The 24,675-nt window shown below is 43.4% G+C and overlaps 1 protein-coding gene across 1 annotated transcript in view; it reads right to left on the reverse strand.

The window, feature by feature from the left end:
- nid2a (nidogen 2a (osteonidogen)) overlaps nucleotides 1-24,225 on the reverse strand; it is a 37,338-nt gene extending 13,113 nt beyond the window's left edge. Inside the window, exons 1-21 of the mRNA XM_070930458.1 lie at nucleotides 24,019-24,225; nucleotides 22,336-22,521; nucleotides 22,007-22,123; nucleotides 14,991-15,092; nucleotides 14,710-14,849; nucleotides 13,198-13,330; nucleotides 12,771-13,112; nucleotides 12,134-12,245; nucleotides 10,307-10,346; nucleotides 9,486-9,595; nucleotides 9,223-9,356; nucleotides 9,003-9,114; nucleotides 8,378-8,578; nucleotides 8,057-8,287; nucleotides 3,762-3,908; nucleotides 2,942-3,070; nucleotides 1,593-1,718; nucleotides 1,060-1,193; nucleotides 858-963; nucleotides 544-677; nucleotides 346-451 (exon numbers count right to left, since the gene is read on the reverse strand). Of these exons, the coding sequence (XP_070786559.1) occupies nucleotides 346-451; nucleotides 544-677; nucleotides 858-963; nucleotides 1,060-1,193; nucleotides 1,593-1,718; nucleotides 2,942-3,070; nucleotides 3,762-3,908; nucleotides 8,057-8,287; nucleotides 8,378-8,578; nucleotides 9,003-9,114; nucleotides 9,223-9,356; nucleotides 9,486-9,595; nucleotides 10,307-10,346; nucleotides 12,134-12,245; nucleotides 12,771-13,112; nucleotides 13,198-13,330; nucleotides 14,710-14,849; nucleotides 14,991-15,092; nucleotides 22,007-22,123; nucleotides 22,336-22,521; nucleotides 24,019-24,225 (3,049 nt within the window). The remainder of the gene's footprint in view (nucleotides 1-345; nucleotides 452-543; nucleotides 678-857; nucleotides 964-1,059; nucleotides 1,194-1,592; nucleotides 1,719-2,941; nucleotides 3,071-3,761; nucleotides 3,909-8,056; nucleotides 8,288-8,377; nucleotides 8,579-9,002; nucleotides 9,115-9,222; nucleotides 9,357-9,485; nucleotides 9,596-10,306; nucleotides 10,347-12,133; nucleotides 12,246-12,770; nucleotides 13,113-13,197; nucleotides 13,331-14,709; nucleotides 14,850-14,990; nucleotides 15,093-22,006; nucleotides 22,124-22,335; nucleotides 22,522-24,018) is intronic.
- Nucleotides 24,226-24,675: the final 450 nt, after the last annotated feature.

Raw genomic sequence — 24,675 nt, forward strand, 5'->3', positions numbered from 1 at the left:
AGCTTCAAGACAATTTGTTTATTAAAATGTTATTCAAAAATTGGAAAGTGGTGTCCTGTCAATTTTCTCAGGCTAAGCTAGGTTTACACAGCAATGAGATGCTCTCTTTTTAAATTGAGTTTCATCTTTTCTCCTCCTCCTCCTCGCTGGTGATGAGGCACACCGGGGTGGTGTCATTTGCATATATGAGCATTTTATGAGGTTTGATGTCCAGACATACCAAGTTTAGATCCTAAAATTAGAGCCTAAAACACTAATATGTCATGATAATATGTGTGTGTCCAAATTGGTTTACAACACACTCAAGAGAATATCTAGATTTTGAGAAGAATGCATTTTCCTCACCTGGTTTGTCACAGTCTGTGGGTGTTGTACCAGGTGGAGTTCTTGTTCCGGCTCTCTCCTGTCCATTACTTTCCACACACCAGCAATGTCCAGTGGAACCATGACACTGCAATAAAGCAACAACAATATATTTTATCAGTATGAGAGTTCTTTCAGTTGGGGGTGATAAAAAGTCCTTTCACTTAATTCACAACAAACCTGCAAAGGTATGTACTGTCCATTATCACCACATTGGGGCACATAGGCTCCTATTATAGGATATCCCTCTGGACTGGTGGTCTGAACACTGTCTCTGTGGTGCTCACAGTGAGTTTTAGGCCGCTCTGGTTCATCTGGGGAGATAATGACGAGCAAAATAGAAAAAACAAATATATACCCCTTTCTTGAAGACCAACTACCAGGGAAAGAGTTAATAACTTTGAAAACACATATGTTACCATCAAGCAATCACTCTGATGCTTTTTGATACAATAGACTATAGGTGTGTTTTTGTCAGTGGGTGTATATCTCACCTGGTTTGTCACAGTCTTTGGGGGCTGTACCAGGTGGTGTCCTGGTTCCTGCTCTCTCCTGTCCCCTACCGTCCACACACCAACAGTGTCCAGTGGAGCCGTGACACTGGAATGAATTATTAAACGTTTCCAAATCAGTACGTCACTTTACTCAGGTCATCAGTCGGCCATGCACTTCGCCTGTCTATCAGTCAGTGCCCACCTGCAGTGGTCGGTACAGTCCGTCAGAGTCGCACTGAGGGATGAAGGCCCCAAGACTCGGACGACCACCTTCATCACCACTCTGCAGACTGTCTCTGTGCTGCTCACACTGGCTCTTTGGGCGAATTGTCTGTCCTGTAAAAACATTTTATTGCTTAGTTTTCTTTACTCCCATATCTTTGTATTTGGTTATTTTTGGATATGTATTGTTATTTATAGAGTATATCTACACTATCAGTTATATCCACATTGCATGATCCTATCTCACAAACTGTACTTTGTTTCTATAAAATAGCTACAGTATTTTAATAGGAGAACTGATTAGTGCACATGGGGAGAGCTCAGAACAAGTGACAAAGATGAACTGAAATGAAAGTAATTAAAAAAATATAATGCTGCAATTAGAGACAAAAATTATCCCTAACTGTACAAAACATTATAAAAATATGATTTGTTTTGAAAATTCATACTGCAACTTTTTCATTCATGCATGACAAAAATTCATGCATGACTATAGTTAGCAATTTTTCTGACCTTCCTGCTGGGAACAGTAGAAACCATCGCCATAAAACCCTGGCAGGCACTGACACTGGAAGGAACCCAGTCCATTGATACATCTGGCACTGATATGACATGGAGAGGAGCTGCATTCATCCATATCTAAGAAAACAGAAGGGGGCAAAAAAACAAAACAAAATCAATAACCAAAAATGTAGAAACTCATAAATATAAATTCCACTAACTCCACAAATGTATATGGATATATAAAATGATGTCTGGCTGCTGGCTGGAAATAATTCAGTTCAGTGGTATCTTATCTTATCTTATCGTATCAGTATTTGGTTAATTTCAAAGCCTTGTGTAAAGTATTACATTATCTGTCATTATCTGTAGGGAGGGTTTAAAGGAAGTTCATCAGAAGTTCATACTGATGGGTGAAAGGAGGACGAGGACACACACACACACACACACACACACACACAGGCAGGACTCCACAGGACTCTCCTCCACACATTCCAAAGCCAAACACACATTGTGTCATTGCTCCATTTGTCTTTCACGTTCACCCCCTCCTCCCCTGTCTAATCTCACCCTCTCGTTCTCACATTAGTCCTCTCGTTCCCACTCTTGCTCTCACATTTGTCACCCATCCTCCCCTCTCGTTGTGTTTCCTGGCTTTTGCAGCTGTGCGTTACTGTTGTGGAAGAAATGTTTTGCCTGCGCTTGGACAAATACGTGGGTGTCTTCCAAATATTCAGCTCATTTTGGGACATGCTCCAAAACATCTCATGTAAAGGACCAGATGAGACCATGGTGAAGATGAGAGAATGACATGGTTGCCATTGTAATAAAGTATGTGTTTACGGAGTGTATTTGCATTACATGTATCACAATTACAGTACATGCAGGAGAACAGGCTGATGCCGCTCGACTCAGCAGACAGCAGCATCTTTAATGGTTCTATATGACGTTGTATAAAGTCAGGCCTTTATGTTTAGTGGCTTTATCTTTGCTGATGTAGTTTTTCAGTGAAATGATGAAATGTCAGCTTAAAGACAAACCACTACAATGGGTTTGTCATTCATTTTAGAGAATAATTAACAGGTGTTGAAACTTGTCAGACCAAAAACACAAAGAGGGGGGCAGGTGATGATGCTTAGGGAACTTTGAAGTACTTAAGAGTTGCTTTACTGAGAGTTAATATACCAACAGTGAGTACATCAAATTATCAAGATAGTATAGATCTCTTTTTGTTAAAATTTTAGTCATGCTGGGCTCTAGGCTCAACATTGGTCCGTTGGTTGGCCTGTCCAACACTTCGTTCCAGAATGAAATATCTCAACAACTATTGGATTTAGTACATTTCACTCATTGCAACTCACCAACACAGGTACGGCCATCGAAGCCAAACTCAAAGCCACTCTGGCACTGGCAGCGATGGCTACCAGGCAGGTTCATGCACTGAGCGTGAGCACCGCATGAACTCAGGCCCTCAGCACACTCATCTACATCTGAAGTGAGAGAAAAGGAGAGTTAAGTGAGACAGTTTTTCTATGACAACATGTAGCATGCTGCATGTGTGCGGCAGTGTAAAATCATTACTTGTCATTACTGGTGCTTTTAGTGTATATACATTGTGTGCCTGCTTGTTTGTGTCTGCATTCTTAAATGTGTAATACACAGGACAAAAGCACACACAGATTATGTGACCAGAGAGAGGCACTGAGGCCCAGTCATGGGAACTAAGGCCGAGCCTGGGGCTTTCCTAGTGCTGTCAGCAGGAGAGAAAGACCTGCTGCTGGGCTAATGACAGGCCACGCACCAGCTTTAAGCCCTGAGAGTCCCTGTTAACTAAAGAATTAACTGGAGGAGGAGGGAGAGGCAGGATGGAGCGAAGAGAAGAGAAGAGAAGAGAAGAGAAGAGAAGAGAAGAGAAGAGAGACAGATGAGAGTACACATGATTCCTTCCATCCAGCCTGTACTTGACCCCTCTACACTGGATGGACAGATGTTGATGAAACACAGACACACTGCCTTGAACTGTCTTTAACTTTGTCGGCATGTGTAAGCGTGTGAGGGAGAGAGACAGCAATAGACTAAGCAAAAAGGAGGTGTACATACACTGTCACGGTGCTGGACAGTATATCTTGTACATGTGCATGTACATGCATGCCCATATAAAGTGCTGACAGACAAAGGTACCGTAGCAGTTGCGTCCATCCCCTCTGTAACCAGTGGCACACTGGCACTGGAAGGCCTGGCCCTCCAGCGGGATACACTGGGCCGTGGTGTCACAGTCATGGTTCCCAGCATAGCAGGGATTGACCAGCTCTGGCCCTGTGGGCTCAACTGCAGAGAGGAGCAGAGACAGATTCAATAACATGAGGGACAGAAGAGAAATCATCACTGTTTAATACAACACAACAGTGATTCTGAACACATGCAGAAGTACTCATTATGCAGACTGGCAGTTGTGACTGATATATTATTACATTATTCCACTGTTAATACAGATGCATCAAAAAGGAACAATTTTATCGCAGCTACTTATTTACAGTACAGTTCAGTAGCTTAGCCCGGTCCCATGCAAGCGGTAACAAGATAAATCTCGGGGGTCTGGGTTGTAAACTATTATTTGTTAGTGCTGATAGTGAAACTGTTAGTACAGTACTACTTCTGGGACCAATGTAAAAACACCCAAGCGAGGAGGATTTAGCAGCACGATAGAGATGAGATAAAAAAACAAACAAATAGGTTTCAAATAAACCTAAAGAGACAGTAACATAATGCAATTACTGTCTGTGCATCCAGAGGGACACATGACAAGAATGTACTGCACAGACTCTGCCACACTCCACATGTCCTGAATTGAGATCTGGATTATTCAACAGTAAAAGTCCAATGATTACAGCAGTGATTACAGGACAGCCTAACCAAACACACATGTAAAATCTCTCCAGACAAATTCCCATAGGACGGTTTCCTCTTAGGAAGTGACTCCCTTCATGTTCGCAATATTCAACATATGGATAAGGTTAGACACACATATATGTGAGAGAGACACACAGACAGAGGGATGAGTGAGCGGATGTGTGTTCAGGGTTTCCTCATACCAACGCACGGCTCAGACACACAAGACAATTTAAACAACAGCCCTCTGACTTACTTCTGGAAAATCAGGAGGGAAAACAGCAGAGTAGAAACAACCAGGGGAATCATTAGAAAAGAATGTGAAAGACGTAGAAATATGATTAGAATTGTGTGCAACTCTGCTTTAAAATGTTCCAGAGAGCACACATCAGGATGGGTGACACAGTTGGGGATCCAGCCCCAAATCTTGGCGGTGTGCCTCGGATCCACTGAAATACTGTTAATTAGTGTGAGTTTCAAGTGTTATTCTGAAAGGCCAGTTGGTCACACTGTCTACATATGGCACACTAACACTTTTTAATGATGTTTAAGGATGGACTTTTTCTTTACCATCAGAGGCATCATCCACTATAAACAACAACAACAACAACACACACACTTACACCTAAACAAAATTAAACTCACAGACACAGACATTAGGCACAGCTTGCTTCCATCTCCTACAGCCAGAGGCCAATTCTGGCTCATTATCAGAGAGAGAGCGAGAGAGAGAGCGAGAGAGAGAGAGAGAGAGAGAGACTCTTCAAAGTCCTGAATGTGGCCGGGAAGGAGTGGAGATGAGAGGGCGAGATACATGTGGATAGGAGAAAAGATGGAGGGATAATTAGAGAGAGAAAGAGCGAGAGAAGGCGAGCGGGAGAGAGGGGTGGAGAACAAACACAAACACCATACATGCACTACACACCATCAAAGCAATGACTGCAGTTTCCCACCTGTTACAACTCCTCCACACACGCGCACACACACACACACACACACACACACACACACACACACACACACACACAAACACATTGGTTTTACAGGGGCGTGGCTATAAGTGTATCAAGATGGCCATGGTGCACTGGCCACTCTTCCAATCCAAATTCCAATGACCCACCCTTTGTGCAACACAAAATTATCTATCTATCATCACTGACTTTTACTGACACGCTGAAATGACCTGAAATTTGAGTGAGTGAGATGAAAGCTAGCCCTTTATTAAATACACTGAAGGGGCAGCGAGTGGCCGTGTTGTTACTGGTCCAGAGAGAAGATAAAATACGATCCAGAATGTCCAGTTTTGCTAATAGATCCACAAGTTTAAAGCCAGCAGTTTAAAGGGGCCTTCCACCAACTTTACACATGAAGGTCAGTTTACTGATCATGGAGAGGACTATTGGCCCTCGAAAAAGGGCTTACAAAATCAATATTGAATTACATGTTCTAATAAAAAACAGCATATGAGCCAATCTATGCAAATCTTTAACAATGAAACACTTTGATTTGTAATTTAGCATTTCATTTGAAGCATTGGAGGTTAGAACTTCAATTTGTTCTCTCCCTTTCTCAGTCTAGTGTTTTAACTTCTCCTGCAATCTCTGATTCTCATGACATCAGTGGGCAGCTATTCTGCCCGGCAACCCCCCCTCCCCGCTAGAAAATCTGTCATTGGCTGGGATATTATTTCCCAGAAAGCGTAAGACCCTTGAACATACACACACATGCTCTCTCTCGCGCGCGCGCGCGCGCACACAAGCACACACGCACGCACACACACACACACACACACACACACACACACACACACACACACACACACACACACACACACACACACCACTTAACCCATGTTTACAAAACCCCTGATCCCAGAAAGCTCTTCCAGCTGTGCTTTGGGTGTATCAGTGTGTGCGCACGTGCTCGTGTGAGATGTGTCATCATAGCCTTTTTAATCAACGTGTTGACGTTTAAATGACAGAAACTTGGTCTGGATTCAAAGACGGGGGGGAAAAAATCCAGTCTCTCTCTCTCTCTCTCTCTCTCTCTCTCTCTCCTCCTCTCCATCGTTTGAGGTCTATTGTCTCTGTGTCTCTCCCTGGTTTTCATCAGAAAGAGTGGGTAGAGAAAGCATGACCACCGTGTGTTGACAGAAAAAGAACATGACGTGCTCATGCTGTATTTCTATACACATTTGTATAGTCTGTTTTTCTGATAGTATCTGCTGAAAGGATGAGTGTGGATGTTGCAAGGGAAGATAAAAATCAAGCTGAAGGAGGAGAAGGTGTGAAGAACCTTGCATCTAATAAAACAATTAAAAACAGAAATAACAAATTAAAGAGACGTGTGCTTCCTTTCGTGCCAACTTCCCATTGACTGAGGTCCAAAAGAAACCTCTGTTTCTCTGGCTGATATTGGTCGAGTGCTGGAGTTAAGATTCACACACTATAAAGATTTAACAACCATGGAAACATAAACAGGAAAAGATACATTCAATACGCTTGTCAGCCATACACACACGCTTCCAAACACAAGGAGAGATAAAGTATGTGATGAGTTGTTAAATTTAGTCACTAAATTTTAACATTGTTGATATTTAAATTCCGTGGAATTTATAGCACCATCTATCTGAATTTATGTGGTCTGAATTCCCCTGTCAACAGTCAATTTCAAGTTGTGCAATTTCAAAAATGTTATTTCCAGTATATATATTCTTTAGGGTTCATCAATTCAGCTAAAAAAGTACCCAATATTCAAAAACTACATTCAAATTGCTCAATTCAAGACAAAAAATCTGCTTACATTGGCTTAGTACACTAGAATAAAATCATTATGGCCATTAAGTTCTGTGGTTTTGGTTTTGTGCTCTGGTGCCCCAAAGTACTTTCAGATACCAAACCCAACAATAAGGTCGACGTTCTTCTCTCCATTTATTTATTTTTCCTCAAGCTAGAATTTCATTGAATATTGCTGGAATCCATTCAGCTTTAACTACTTGTCCAGCTCACTCTACAGGACAAGACAAGTCATAAATGCCAATCATCTGCGTGAACACACCAAACTAGTCAAGTATCTAAAGTCAGCTGTGACGCAAATCGCGGTTACGAAGATGGCTGTAAACGGTGTCGTGTGTCTGCAGCTTTTGGTAGACGATGAACCCAGAACCAGCAGATGTAATACAGACATTTTAACATGTCTTCTATGGTTTCAGCGTATAATTATCCCTCAGCTGGCAGCATGAGTGTCGAGCTGAGCTCCGTCCAACTCTGCACCGTGGTTTGGCTGAGGTTTCTGTGGCAGAGCTACAACAATTACAAGGTGGTCTGGTTTCTAGTTGTGGCTCTGGAACAGCAAACCTCACGTTTTCAACGCCTCCAGTGTGTTCACCCACTTAAAGATTGACAGTCATGGTCTGGAATGGATTTAAGCAGTCACTCAGATACTCGGTTATCAATATAATGGCTCAATGTTGGTCAGTGCCGTTATCCCTGTCCACAGGTAGACTGTACTGATATGTTTTCTAAGCCTGATTCCATCTCAAACTTCATACAAGGTTACATTATCCCTCTAATCCCAGCATGACCCACCTCCGACTGGGCTGATCTTGTTGGTGATGGCGTATCTCAGGATCCGCTCCTCCTTGACGTACATGACAAACACCCGCTCCATGGTGATCTGCAGCGTCTCTGGGGTGACGGCACGGTTGCCGTGTCGACAGTCGCGGTAGGTGATATTCTGCTTCAGCTGGAAGGAGAAGGACTCAGAGCCTCGGTCTGCCGAAACGACTGAAAACTCCCTCACAGAGGTGGAGGTGGCAACTGGAGAGAGTAAGAGAAAATGAAAGGTTGTAGGCAAATGAAGGCATCAAATGTTACACGCAGTTTATCGCTTGTGGTTGTTATGGTTACCAGATGGGTAGTACTGGTAGGTCTCCTTGAAGGGATCCATAGTAACTTCAGCTCCAGGGGGCAGGAAGGGCACGTTGCCGCTGACTACAGTATCCACAGTGAGATGGTTGTGGTCGTCAAGGCCACGGCCCGTCTGAATGATTGACAGGCGCTGGTTGCCAGGGTAGAAGATCACCTCTGCACGACGAGTGAACTCAGCACCTGGAAATACAATTAGTCGATCAATCAATCAGTCAATTGTTCTTTTGTTTGTGTATTATCTTTATGACACATTACTGCAGACACACAAACAGTGCAGCAGTTGCATATCATAAAAAGTGGAATGTCTGCAATGGTGACATCTGTACAAAATACACACACACACACACACACACACACACACACACACACACACACAGCTGCTTCCTATTAGAGAGGGGAGGGGGAAGCCTGATATCACATCACATCCCTGGAGACAATACAGCTGGCTGGGAAACGGAAAACACACACACACACACACTGTAGAGGAGTTCCCTCATCTCTCTACAGATGTGCTCAAGAGTCAAGATATACAAGGCAACATACTTAACCAAACACACACACACACACACACACACACACACACACACACACACACACAGTTTACCTGTCATTTTGAATCCTGCTTGGCTATTGGGCAGTTCCAGAGCAAACAGCCATCCAAACAACTCTCCTATTGGTGCGAGTGGCATCAGAGCCCAGCCTACTGGCTCAGGTACCTGACCAATCACAGAAGAAGACAATTCATATCCAGTTTGAAAACCAAACCAGATTAAAAAATACAAGTAGAAATAACACATTAAAATGTTTGTTATTCAGAGTTCTACCTCGCTGACGGCGGTGTACGCTCTCCCATCTCCCACCACGATGTAGGCGTGCAGATCAATGTTGTTCAGCTCCACTGGAGTCGAACCCACGGTCACTGTTCCGCTCACCTTACCGCTAACACGCTGTGGAGCACCTGGAGGAGCAGCACAGGGAATACACACACAAAAAAACTTTATCATTTGAAGAAATGATATGCAAACGTGCGCTACTAGATTTTAAAATAGAATCATGTATCTCTGTGGGTTAATGGTAGCGCTCTAACCCTCGGGTAGACAGTGGCGTCCGTTTCCATAGAAGCCAGGCCGACAGTGACAGCAGAAGCCTGTGGCGTAGTCAGAACAAAATGCATTCTGGGAGCACTGCTGTTGGAATCTAGAACGACAAGAGAGAGCAAAGAAAGACGATACACGTTTAATGCTGCAGATGACAACTGGACTGTACTTTAAACTATAAGATTTTGTTTCGATAACTACTATCGCTATTGCTATCAGGTTAGGAGTGGTAAGGGACTGTATGAAAATAATTTATAATTTTATTATGATTGATTTAGCATTGCTCTTCTACAACATTGTCACTCACAATGGACAGTTTTTGCTTCAAGCATCAAGGTCAATGACGCAGAACCAGAGATATCGTCTTTTTTATTCTTCTTTGTCAAAACTTGGCACGTCCATTACCCACGATGCAACTCGACTGCCGACAGTTCAGTCAGAGACTCGCGTTATGCTTGTAGCAGCTAATGTAGCCTCGAGTCGCTAGCCTCAAGCAGAGATGAGGAGCGGGCTACAGAGGTCTGGTATGCCGATGTTTAAACTGGGGTACACAATGTTAAATTCTTTGAGCCTTATGATTTTGACATGTTGGGGGGAGGGTGTTGCAGTCTCCAAGTCAAGGGGAGGGATAAAAAGAAAATATTGATAATGACGGGGAGGACCTTGAAAGTGAAACATAAGGTTCAGCCCAACTCCCCATCAAACATTTTCATACAGTCCCTAATTAAAACAATCAACAACCACACACATAGTTAGGATATACATTTCTTACACCAGCAACAACAGGTACATATATCTAGATTTCACATACCTGGCACAAGTTTCCTTATTTTCTGTGGTGTACTGAATCACTGAGAGAGAGAAAATTGTTTTCATTATTATGCATTACATATACAATACAATAAATATATAATTAATATCCTAATGTGTCCTGTCCAACATCCTAGCACATCCTAGCTTTACTTTGATCTCTATTGTATATTATTTCTAGGGCTTTTACCTTTACTTTCCACAAATAAAAGCTCAGTTTATTTGGAACTCAAATGTAAAAGTGGCATGAAGTTGGTTAGCTTTCCTTGAACACTTAGAGGGTATATTTCCTTTGCTTACAGTATTTACATCACACAAACATGCAAGTTTAAATGGAGACAGTACTTTAAAGGTTCTTTCCATATAAGCACGGATGGACAGAAAGAACAGACACACACACACTCAAAGACACACATGTCAAGACACTACTTGGAGAGAAACCAGCTGTTGCAGTACTGCCTCCCACACCCACTGATGCACTCACACACAAATTCACTGCTGCTTCATGAACTCCCAAAGGCATCTGAAATGCTTCAACATATATTTCAGAAGTCTAAACTTAAAGAAAAAACACAACACATTGATAAAGTAATATGTATGAAGCTATGAATATCTATATTAGATGTAGTTCATAGAAGCTTTTGCATGTGCTGCTTTAAAGAAGGTTGCTCTTTGACACACAGGAAGTGATGCACTCTGTTCTTGAGAAAAAGAACTGGATAGTCAGCATGAACAGTGGTGGTCACCACTGCTGCGCAGACAAAAATTACACTGACATTTCTGGTAACATTTCTCAGACCACTGAAATGAGTCTTAAAAGTCTTAAAAGTGATAGAGGATTTTAAATGTCTCTAAAATGAAGCAATTCATGGACATGCAGAGTGAAAACTATTTCTAAACTAAAACTATTACTAAAACTTCCCATGGATGAACAATCCTGACTGCAGTCATTTTCACTGGATTCAAAAACACCACATGGAACTTGCATAACTGCCAAGCGAGTGCTCCACTCTCTCCCTTTGTCTTTTTGCTAAATGGCTGATTTGGGATCAAAATGCAGCATTCTATCATCCTACAGGGGCATCACATGCTCTCTCTCTCACACACACAAGCATCCAGATGAACACAGGATGTCAGGATATTTTCTCAACAACTGCACACACACAGGAGACAAATCACTGTGCTTTTACACACATAAACACATACACACATGCCCATGCTGTGGAGGGAGACCCACATGCCAATATCACAATGTTTTTATGTTCTACGTTTCATGAACATTAAACCTATGACAGCATGTAGGCGTGTGTATTCATCAGAATATCCCTCTTAAGAAGTAATGTGCCTAGCATATTAAGTCTTAAAAATCTAGTTTGACTGAAAACAAGCAAGGATTATTGATTGATGAGACACATTTTAAAACATATTCGAACTTTTTAAATACTAAATGAGGGATTGGCCTTATTCCTTTGCATCTTCTAAGAAACTGAGCTAAATGTCTTAATAAGACTTTTTTTACACCAACAGACTTTTTGACCCTTATGTAACCAGGCGAGTTGACTGAGAACACATTCTTATTTACAGCAAAAGCCTGTGGGAGTAGTTGCAGGAAAGGGAGTGTTGGACACACACACACACCTGGGAGCAGCCCAGCACAACGGCAGTATTGTACTGCCAGCTGCTGAGCAGCTCTGCGGCAGAGGGCGAGGTAATGTTACCCTCCTGATTCTCAAAGAGAACGTGCTTTCATAAGTGAAGAAGACAACTACATATATGTGCATGCAGCATATACACGTATTTATACACACACCTATGGTTTGTCTCTTACCTCCTGTGTCAAAATCAACATCGTCTTCATCCACGCTGACCACGTGACCTCCAGGGGAAAGAGGTGGCTCATTTCTGTGAGGGGGGTAGACATCCACCACCTCCAGAGGAACCTACAGACACAGATACATGGGGAATTAGGGTATGTTGAACTTCAAATATGTCATTGAGAGCCAAGCCAATACTTTTTAACTCTCTCCAGATGCTATAAACCAGAGAGCTGTGATCTCTGCATACTTTACATATTGTATACAGTAAGCAGGATTTCATGATTGCAGCTTTGCCAGCGTTTTGTTGACTCCACCGCACTGTCTCCAAAACAGCATTCCATTATAACCACAGAATTTACAAAAAGCAACTACAATTTCAAATGGTTATTACAAAACTCTGACAATGCTGCCAGTTTAAATTCCTCTTTTTTTCACATTAATGCAATAAGTGATGTGCGCAGAGAATTTGTGATTACCACACAGCGCTGCTGTCTGCATGCGCTCTCGACACGTAACACAAAATATGGCCTAGTAGCTTTGCAATGTTTGTAGTTTAGGTGTTTTTGATTAAAAAACACAGTATTAAAAACGTCAGTGTTAAAATGTTACATTACAGCTGTTTTTGGCCAATAGGATTTCTTGTGTTACCTGTGGTTGCTGTTCCTGAGCACCTCCCTCTGGTACTGTTTCTGGAGGATTAGGGGGAGCATACTGCCTCTCTGCTGGCTCTGAGCTGTACCTGGGTTCAGAGGTCAATGGTACATCTTCCCTGCCGTACGACACCTGACGGCTAGAATCCTCTGAGGGGGAGGAGGGAGCGTCAGGATTTTCTGGTTGAAGGGACTCTGAGTGGTCACCACCAGCAGGGGCCGGCTGGAATTCAGGATCCCTGCCTGTCAGAGGGTAATCATCCTCTTCCTCTTGGTTATCAGGGTCAAAAGTGTTATCTGGATATTCCTCAAATTCAGCGTACTCGGGGGTGGTAGTGTCCTAGAAGCAATGGAGGAACGAGATGAGTTTTTTGGCAGTATCACAAAAACAACTCTTGACTGTGAATAAAAAAAAGGAAAATTACCAGGGAGAGGCCATGTCCTCCCGATGGTGGAGTAGCAAGGAGACCACCGATGGATGCAGGAACAATGTTGTCGAAAGAGTAACGGTTCCCAGTGTGGAAAAGCCAAACACCTGGAATTCCTGTATTACCAACCCTGGAGAGCAAGAAACCAGTCAGCGTGAGCACACAGTCCAGTCTGTGTGCACTTCCAACCTCGCAGGTTTATCTCGTTATCAGTGTTATTAATTACACCTGTGCTTTTCCTGCAATGGCAGTGTAGACACTGGAAACCATATTGGACAAAAGACAAAAATGAAAAGCTTTTTTGAGCTAGTTACCAAATCTAATTTTGTGTTTGGACAGTGTCAGTTTGTCAGCTAGCAAACCCTGCTATCTTGTTGGCTATCTCTCACGATAAACACGTTCTTTACCAAAGTACTGTATTTCGTTATAGCTGGCATTGCAGGTGTGTTGCTCTCTAGCAACAGCTAATGAACAGCAGCTGAATTGCTCAATTATCTTGCTAGCTAGCTAGTAATAAACTAACTAATGTAGCTGTAGCTTTCTTCTCTGTCTACAATTCACAGTGTTTTACAGAAATGTTTACACAACAACATCATTTTTCAGATGTTTCAGTTTTTCTGGCCATGTTGTTAGCCACTATTTGCACATAGCTAACTCTCAGATTAAGTACAATGTTTGGATAGTGTCAGTTTCCCTGCTATTGTTAAGTCTTTTGTTAGCTAGCTCTCACTATAAAACACATTTCTTCACCAAAGTACTGTATTTAGTTAAAGCTAGCATTACAGGTGTGTTTGCTCAATTATCCTGCTAGCTAGTTAGTGATTAGCTAACTAATGTAGCTAGCTTTCTTCTTTATGTAACCTTAGCTTTCTTCTCAGGTTACAATTCACAGTGTTTTACAGAAACGTTGCAGAGCTAAATACAGCTTTCTGTGTCACATAAATAACCTACATCACCATAAATTGAACTTTTTTTACTTGCAACAACATTCGTTTTCAGATATTTCTGTTTTTCTGGCCATGTTGCTAGCCACTATTTGCACATAGCTAACTCTCAGATTAAGTACAATGTTTGGATAGTGTCAGTTTCCCTGCTATTGTTAAGTCTTTTGTTAGCTAGCTCTCACTATAAAACACATTTCTTCACCAAAGTACTGTATTTAGTTAAAGCTAGCATTACAAGTGTGTTTGCTCAATTATCCTGCTAGCTAGTTAGTGATTAGCTAACTAATGTAGCTAGCTTTCTTCTTTATGTGACCTTAGCTTTCTTCTCAGGTTACAATTCACAGTGTTTTACAGAAACGTTGCAGAGCTAAATACAGCTTTCTGTGTCACATAAATAACCCACATCACCATAAATTGAACTTTTTTTACTTGCAACAACATTCGTTTTCAGATATTTCTGTTTTTCTGGCCATGTTGCTAGCCACTATTTGCACATAGCTAATTCTCAGATTAATTACAATGTTGCTACACTTGTGAAGCAATTTGAGATTTTTTTTTTACTTACTGGTAGAGGTTTTTAACACTCTGCTCATCACTGGTAACGCTGTAGTGAGGTCCCTCAGTTCGGGAGAAGATCAGATACGTGACTTCTCCTCTGCTGAAGCCAACTCGAGCAGGAAGCTCTATCTCAACATTATAAGACTCCTAGATGCAGGAGAAAAAAAGTGCAAAAACAAGAATACCATTTGGTCTAGAGGTAACAGTAACACTGAACTTGGTCGCAGGTGAAACATCCAAGCTAATCAAGCTGTGAATATAACCTCTCTTTTTTTTCTTTTTTTTTACCTTGGGGCGTGTCCCAAAGAAGTTCAGGCCATCTTCAGGGTAAAGGAAGAGCGTGTACGAGTCGGTCTCATCATAACCAATTACTGCCTGGAATGTATTGACCTAAAGACACAGAAGAGAGACAGCATCAGTCTGAACCAGAATAAAATGAGGGACAGAAACTAAAAGTAACCTCTCTTCTGATGACAGAAAGTTAAGCAGCTTACTGGTATTAAGATAGCGTCTAATAACAATTTTCAGCTCTGCTAGTGTCAGGGGGATGAGGTCACCTCCTGTGTGTAGAGTCAGGCCAGCTCAACCACACTCCCTCCTCATATTTAAACTTCACACCTCTCCGTACACCTCCTCCCTACGTCTCCTCCTCTTCCTCTCTCATCTCTCGCTCTGCTGGGATTCATGTTTAGACTTCTCACCCTTTTCACACCCCCTCCCCACCTCCGACCACCAGCAATTATTGACATACTGGCCTGAGTATCTGGCTTTCCAAACATCTACTTTGCACAAATTAGGATGAATTGAATCAGCATGAATTGTCAGGGAACTTTTTGTTGTCTACGTGTATGTGGGGGCGTTCAAGTCCGCTCTGCCTCCCAAAACCACAGTTGAAAAAACACAGATCTGGTGAATGAGGGGAAGACTGCGAGTGATCCCATGTTGTTTTCCTTTGGGGCCGAATCAGATTATCTGTACATGCACACACACACACACACACTTCAGTCTCTCAACCCCCAGCCCAGATGTTGATCTCCACAGCTGTCTTCCTGTGTGTCTGGACATCTTTCATGATGATGTTACAGCATGCAAACCAGACATTGTTACAATATGAGACATGGGGTGCACACACATACACATTTATACAAGCATGCACGCAAGCACAGATGTCCCTCCACCTATATCCATCTCATGTGAATGTATGTGTGTGTTCCTAATTGTTTACATCAACATCTTTAAACTATCTTGTTGTTTGTGGGCGGGGAGGACTTTGTAGCCTCCAGGCTCTGTGTAATTAGTGAGGAGGGGGGCTGTCTTTTTTTTTTTTCTTTCTCTCTTCAGGGAAGGAGGAGAAGAAGCTGGAGCTACAAGAGGGGATCTGCTTTTTTCTTTGTCCTTAATATCCCCTCTAAAGGTCTGTATTTTTCTCTCCCGCTACCCCTCCTTCTTCCTGGGAGGAGGAGGAGAGGGGAGAGAGAAGATGAGAAGCAAAAGGAGGAGGGGGTAGAGGAAGAGAGGTATAGACAGATAGAGAGATGAAAGGATGCAGGGGGGTAGGCAGAGTTAGGGGAGAGGCCTTAGGTCTGGTTTACAATGGAGGAAATATGGTGAGACAGAAAAGAGGACTTTCCAGAACATCCATTTTTCCTTCAGGATGAATTGTAAGAACGTTGGCGATCCCTTAACTTTTCATCTAGCGCCATCACCAGGTGCAATACTTTGGTATGTGAGCAAATACCTGCAAAACTAATGACATTCCCATCATCCTTGGCTGTACTTTGTGTGCTAATTAGCAAATGTTGGAGCGAGAGTTAGACGAGAAGATCGACACCACTCTCAAGTTTACACAGTTAATTATGAAGCTGGAGCCAGCCGCCGTCTGCCTATCTTAGCACAGGACTGGAAAGAGGGGGAAGGCGTGTTTCCCTCTTCAACATCCCTCCTCTATCTGTGTGGTCATTTGCTGTGTTTGAGTCCCTCCGTGTGTGTGAAGAAGTCCTGGTGTGCTTTACAGACTCACAGCTGGAAGACAACAAATTGCAGCCGACACACATCAAAGACTTTCAGACGGTGTGTAGCTCAGTGCGTATGAGAGTGTGTGCTCTGACAATCCCCCCCAACACACACACACACACACACACACACACACACCAACCCTCGACCTCCCTACAGGCATTTTGTCACACCTTTTTTACAGAGTGTCCTCACACTGGCCTGACACACGGCGTTAATCGTCTCCGGGACTGACAAATGTTTGCTGTCATCATCAGTCTGCTAGGTTTGTCGGACGCACGGTGGGGGGGGGGTTTGAGAATCTGGAAATACCCAACAGCTTAAATGCCAATGCAGGAAGTAAATTTAGATAATTTGGGAGCAGCCAAACACACTTTCCAAGGAACTGTTTTTTGTGTCAGGTGATAAGAAAACCCGAATTTGTCATTTTTAGTCTTTTTGTATGAATTAAACAAACTAGATAAAACTTGTCACATGTTTGATTACCTACGGACAGAGCCAGGCTAGCTGTTTCACCCTGCTTCCGGTCTTTATGCTAAGCTAACCGTCTCCTGGCTGCCTTTGTGTTCAGATTCTTACAGACCAGTCAGACCTTAGTTGACACCAAGTTAGCAAGCATGCGACTTGCTTATATAACACAACATGGCTTTATTATACCTTTGTTTGGTCTTGTTTAGAATGTGTTTATTGATTAGTTTCGTCATCTTATTTAGTCTACTTTGTCACACTTAACTCAAGCCGAAGATAGTTTAGCTGACTTTCCATCTTGTCTGGGTTTCAAATAAGTGACTCAACACTTGTAACAAATGTTCTGAGTCATATGATAATCATCTAGAGCTGGATCCCACTTTGGTGGACGTCGGGATGAATGCACTACACTTGTTTGTTGGTCGCTGGTTTTTCTGCTCGTCGGCCGCAGCACAGCTGCAAACAGGCAGAGAGAGACGGAGAGCAGCTGCAGTCCAGTTGCCAGCCTCACCAGAGTGCTACAAACGGAACTGCCTACAGCGTGGGAACTGGCACACACTCACAAACACACACACACACACACACACACAGACACACACACAGCGCAGGCATGTAGCCAGGAACAGTGCAGTCAGTATTTCGCTGTTGTCATACAAAAATCCCTGCTTCAATCTTTCGGGTGACTTTCCTGTTATAACTTCAGCGGTACTCAAAATGTCTCCCTGCTCTTCTAAAGCTTGAGGAAATTGGACAACTTCAGGGCTTCTGAAGGCTTTTCAAGCCTTTTTTTTTTTGATCAACTCAAGAGCACATGGAGGGTAAAACCATGTGAACATGAACATCTTGCCCACAACTACAAACCAGAGCACTATGACTGTACTAGTAATTAGTAAAGCCGCCAAGATCCCAAGTCTCAACTCTAGTGGATGTTATTGAGGTGTACAGCCACACAATGAGGTAAACCCTTTTCTTTCTGGTTACAGACAGACTCGATGGTCACTGATGAGTAAATCTGTCCCACGACATAAGGACAGAATAACATATTATGAAAGCTGCAGTTCAGTAAGAGTCTGCTTTGAACCACGATGGACATATCTAAAGGGATGCCCCCTGCGTCACTGTGAGGGCGCCCCCCCCCCCCCCCCCCCCCCCCCCCCAGAAACAACAAATAACACTAATAGAAACAATAGTTCCTATTGTGCTACGGAAAAGAAGAAGAGAAGAGGCCAGAGGAAGAGAGGCAAAGAGGGCAAAATGAAAGGCGAGGGCCAAATCCAACAGAGGAGTCCATTTATTCACTCATTCAGCCTCATCTGACCTTCACACGGCAGACATGTTAAATGCTGTTCAATCTACAACACTTTCCCTTTTAGCGCAGGTCGCTTTGAAGAGAGCTCGAGGGGAGAACTGAAGGCAAAACAGAACAAGAAGGTCTGCTGTGGCCAAACGCAAAACCACGTTCCATTTCAAATAGCTGCTCACGCACAGTAATTGACATATTTGGTAAATTATATGATACTTACATTAAACCATTAAGTATTTTCCAAGTAACGCTCTGTCAAATATTAGTAAGCACTGTGAAATGTTATAACAAGACGCAGAGAGTGTACAGACATGCTAGTGGCTCTGTGAGGCCGTACTTTGAGCTAAATGCGAAATGTCAACGTCTCTCCATTTCCAGCCTGAATGCTAAGCTAAGCTACTCATCTGCTGGCTCTGGCTTCATATTTAGCGTACAGACGCGAGAGCGGTATCAATAATCGAAAAGGTACTGCAAGCTTGTGAACATGAACAACTTCCTACCAAAGCCCACAACCATAAAACTAAAGACTTCAATCCTGTGTTATTTTCAACATGGAACGTCAAATTCTTGGACATTCACGTGAACTTTTTGTGGGTGATTGCCAGTTGATTTCTGCCGCCGTGGGAGTGGAAGACAAACTGCGTAAAACAGCACCCGCCAGCATGACAGGTGTCCTCGTGTGGAGACGGATTAGCGATATGCTGCTCAAAGTAAAGCCTGCTCAAACATCAACATACGGAAGGCCAGATTCTCCATGCAAATGGCTCTGGTCATTAGCAAATTGTGCTACATGGTAGGAGATACAACAGAGTGTGTGTTTCAGGTTTCAAGTGAAGCAATTACTTTCCAATTATGATAATAGCCTCTTTAAAGCTAATTTCATAGAAAACACAACCCCGCTTCTTAGGGATGTGAACTTTCTCTCTTTTTCTCTCCTCTACTTTCCTGGTTTTTTCTTCTTCTCCGTTCTCATCTCCATATCCGACCCTCCCGCACCACACGGTCTGCCCCCCCTCCCCCAAAACGCTACCCCGTCATCCCTAATATACATCCCGACAAACACACACCCCAGGTTAATCAGTTCACACACACATACCGCTCTACCCCCAACGCACCCCACCCAGCACCTCTGGCTAATCACTTCAAAGGAAGATGCTATCAGTCCGAGGAGAGACCCACTGAAGCAAATCCCAGCCGGGACCCCGACTGCTCCAATCTGACACGCCAGGCAGACCCTCTAAATAACGAAATAACCCCCCCCCCTCTCTTGCACTTCAAGAGCCGGACACCAGACTCTATTCAGCGTTTGGGGACTTGGAGACTTAATACCAATATTTTAGGCTTGGGGGTAGATGCAATCCCTGATTTGTCCATTTGGCAGCAACGCAAACAAAATGAGGCCACAGTATTGAGAAATGTCGTAAGAGGCTTCATGCTGCACTAGACTATTTGAAAGTGTAGCTTTTGATCAATCAGGAAGAAAGAAGGAGGCATAAAAGAAACCAGACCATGAGAAAGAAAAGAAGGGACAAACAAGTTGAGCGGGAGACAGAGAGATCTCCTGGAGTTTTTCCCTTAAACCTGCCACTCCCTTCATCCCTCCATCCCACATGCTACAAACCAGGAACAACAAAGCACTGTTTGTTTGATCGATAAGTTCAGTAGGCCTGGCTTTACTTGGAGTCTTTCCCAGAGCTTAACTTACACAAAGCCTCTGGCGCTCCTCTCGGTGACACTTTACTCTAAAGGTCCATTTCTTAGGAAGGTTTCAGGAAAGAAGGATGAATTTTGGCATTAATTATAAAGGAAACAAGAGAAAGTGTGTGGAGATATTCCACAGACTCTAGTTCAGTTTACCCGTCAGGTACTACTCAGCCTGGGAAGACAGTTGCGTGATGTCTTCTGCAGATTTGGAGGGAGCTTTCCAAAACCTGAAATAAATAACCCCGATGATGCCATAGCGATGTCATCAGGGTGAACTCAGCTCGGCCTCGACACTTAGAATGAATGTGGAAGTCTGCATTCCTGACTGTAAGTGCAAAGTGTGAAAGACGTCGGCATTTAGGAGGGTCTGATGCAGGACACTACTGAATTGCATTGTGGGACATATCGGAGAGACAAAATCAGGATATCTCAGCTTCTGCTGCTTTCGACTTTGATCATTCCTTTTTTGAAATCTGTCTCTTGTGAATACGCCAACTTAATGGAAGTGACATACTAAATAGTTGCAGTAACCCTTTAATTGTGTGATTGATTGCTAGCGTCTTTTGGCCAGTGCACAGCAGATCAGCCGAACATGCAGAAATGTGACATGTGACGGGCAAGAGTAAAGAATCTAATAATAGGTGAATAATGAATGGATATTTCCTTGGGTTTAAATGGCGCTTTTCTTTCAAGGAAATTCCTATTTTCCCTATAATTGGCGGCAAGTTACATCCCTCTTTCCAGGACAATTCCTTAGAAATTCCTCGAAAATTACGGACTTGTAAAGTGTTACCCTTCTCCAGAGGTTTTCAAACTGTGAGGCGTGCCGCCCCAGGGGTGGGTGGGGGGGGTGGGCTGGAGAGTTGAAGGAGCGGCGTAGATGGAGAGACATGAGGAAAATGATGCCAGAAGGTGAGAGGGGCAGGTGTACGCCGGTGTCGTAAAAAAAGAACAGGGAGTTAGTTTTGTAGTCCGGTGACGTGTCTCGCTCACCAGCACCAGCAGTGGCCGTGACACACAGCTCATGGAGGCAATTATGGTACTTTAAACCCCTTACCGCCCTTCTCTGAGTCATAACTTAGTCAGATGTGAACACACAGACATAACACACATAGTTTTAGATTTGGGGGGCCTTTAATGTCCAGAGAGAATCATTTGAGAGTCATCATGTTTTGAAGTTTTCTTCAGTATCAAAGTAACCCAGCAATAGTTGAGGTGCTAATAGCTTATTCAGCATACACTTAATGGTGCCAAAATGATCCTAACTGTACTTCCAAATATTCAAGCATGAAGACAAAGAATCATAAAAGGAGATGCAAGGTGTTGGGTGTCAAAGTCTGACACTGTTTGAAAACTCCTGCCCTACTCTACTGCGACATTCACGCTGAGGGGAATCTGGGTTGGGGGGAGAGGAGAGCCTTAATGGTCAACCAAGTTATTAACTGGTAACTGGCTGACAAACAAGGAGGGAAGTAATGTCCAACAGAGCATGTGAGCATGAAGGGTCAAGGCATGTTTGTGTCTACCTGTGTGTGAATTGGAGGAGGGGATAACGAGTTGGGGGGGGGGGGGGGGGGGGGGGGGGGCACTTTGATGACCCTTAAAGATGACCTCTGACCCCTTGAAAAGGTTAAGAGGCAGATTAGGAGGGGAAGGGGAATTACAAATAGACCCCCCACCCCCGGCTGATTACAAGCGATGCACATCCTCCAGGAATTTTGGAGATCCGAAACAGACGAGTGAGGGATGATAAAATGAATTTCATTAACCAACACACAGACAGACAAGGAGGCCTCTATCCCTCCATCCATCTTACCTTGTTTGAAGGTCCAGTGGTGCGAGTCTGTTCCTCGTATGCCGCAACGTTCTCCCATGTCGCAACCACAACGTGTGTCGGCGTGAATTTTGCGTCTGGGAACCCTCGATGTACTTCCTGGGTGAGCAGATGAATGAATGACGGAGGGAAAGAAGGAGAAAAGAAAAAAGGAAAGATGGAGTGTACAATGGGTTGAACTAATGGATGAAGAACTGAAAAAAGGAAGAATCCAGATCTGTAGTTAAGCACAGTACAAAACGTATTCTCAACAGTCATTTGTCTGTAGTCACGATCGTATAGTCGGAGTGGATTGCTCTTGATAAACAGACCTGGGCCACTCTGTTGAGTACACTGGGCTTTTCTGTCACGCGGTAGTAAATCTGTCCTCGCCCTCCGCTGGTGTCAATGTCCGCCAGAAACGGTGCCACCGCAGGGAAATCTGTGGGGAAGCCGTCGTCAACATATTGCTTCTCCATCGGCAGGTCCTGGGCTGATATGATTCCATTGGTAGCCACCTAGAGACGGGGAGAGTCACTCATTGATCATAATAACAAGGCGATGACAGCAGCAGTTTAATCATGGCTGCCAGTGGTGTTCCTGCAGACTCAAAGCCCACCGTAAAAACAAAATGTCTGGAACACCATCCTGAACCCACGGAACCTCCTAATGAACTCGCATCCCCTCATGAACCACTGGAGCCAAATACTGAACCCCAAGATCCCCCTCATGAACCACTGCAACCCCCACACGGACCACAGTAATAGAGCATGACACATTCTGCTGATGCTGTATAAGTCTGTACATTTACTCAAGTACTGTACTTGAGGTACTCGTACTTTACTTGTGTATTTCCATTATATGCTACATGCGTATATTCTGCAGTTCCTTTGATAGTAGCGGTACATTTTGCTGACAATACTTCTCAATACTTACTTAAGTAAGATTTTAAATGCAGGACTTCTACTTGTAACTGAGTACTGTTACATTGTGGTACTGCTACTATCTAGTAAATGATAAAAAAATACTTCTTTCACCACCGGCTACAACATCTAAGTATTGCCTCCATGCATCAATAATACTGATCCAATTACAGCAGCAGGAGAAGTACTCGGATCTTTTACTTCAATAAAAGCAGCAATACCGTGTAGAAATACTCTGTCACAAGTAAAAGTCCTGCATTCAAAATGTTTACGTAAAAGTGAAAAAGTATCAAAACATAATTACCGTAAAGTAAAAGTACTCATTATGCAAAATGATCCTCATTAGAATCACATATATTATACGTATTCTTGGATTGTAACTATGGACACGTTCATGTTGCAGCTGGTGAAGATGAAGCTACTCTTAATGCCTTTATAACTGCCGGGTAGCTTAAATATGTATTACTACACCAGAATGTATTAGTCGATTATATGTTCTATTGCTAATTTGAATCTGCAAAGTAGGTAAATGAAGTACAGTAAAAGTATAAGGAAGCACTCAAAACTGTACTTAAACACAGCACTACCACTGTCCAATTACACAGTAATATAACCCTGCAGAGTGGCCCCCGCATAATGAGTACTTGTACCTCTGAATTTCTCATCTATCGTTTCAATGTGCACCTTTAGATGCTGCAGGACTTTCACTTGTAATGGAGCGTTTGGTGCTACTTTTCCTTCAGTAAATGATCTGAAAACCCCTTCCAGCACTGGGCTCACAGCACGCACGCTCGGGATTCACCAGCCCCCGTTGAGGACTTCTAACTGATTTAGACGTCGGGATACGTTCATGTAAAATGAAAACGTGTTTTTGAAAAGTGTTTACACTCATGCATGCTGCAGAGGGGACAAGGGGCTCAAATCGGAGTATTGACAGCGCAGTTTTGTTGCAATCACAACTTGCGGTCGCGGGAATAACTTCACGCTTTCACGGCCTGGACGTCCTGTGATAATATCATCAAGTGCCGGTGTGAAGCCCCCTTATCCACCAATCACAAGCATGCAGACGAGCAGTAATGAAGTTGTACTTACATAGAGATGGGAGAAGAGGGAGTCGTAGAAGTATAAGGGCTTGGGCAGGGGCAGCACTCTGGAGGTTTCATCGTCGCCCTCTGCTAATATGAAATCTCCACTCAAAGTGCCGTAAGGAAACACATCAGCCCTCTGGATGGCTGCAACCACACACACACTGCAGCTCCAGCAGAGCAGACACACGGCCAGTATTTCCCCTCTCTCCATTGTAGAGCCGGTGGTGGTGGTGGTGTTAGGTGGGTGGGTGAGGGGGTGGTGGTGGGGGGTGGGGTGGGATTGAGCAGCTCTGCGCTATGAGAGGGAGCAGCAGGAGAGAGGCACGGATGGACTCAGAGGGAGCAGCAGAAAGAAGGAGAGCTCTCCTCCTCCACGCCGAGCCTCTGATACTCGGCAGGGAGGGAGGAGTTTAGGCCTCTTCTGATTGGTCAGCGGCGCCCTGAGTGACAGCAAGGCCGGCGCTGGAGGTAACATCTGGCTCGTATTAGAGAAAAGACAAATAGAGCGTTTTTAATCCGGATGTAACTCTATCTGTTTCACAACAATGAAACACAGACATTGTGTAATTTTTACACACACACACACACACACACACACCTGAGAAAACCAGTTAAAATTCTAAAATCGCTGGAATTTCATTGGAAGACATTTATTACATCA

This window comes from Enoplosus armatus, chromosome 24 (genome assembly GCF_043641665.1).
Source record: "Enoplosus armatus isolate fEnoArm2 chromosome 24, fEnoArm2.hap1, whole genome shotgun sequence".
Lineage (NCBI taxonomy): Eukaryota > Metazoa > Chordata > Actinopteri > Centrarchiformes > Enoplosidae > Enoplosus > Enoplosus armatus.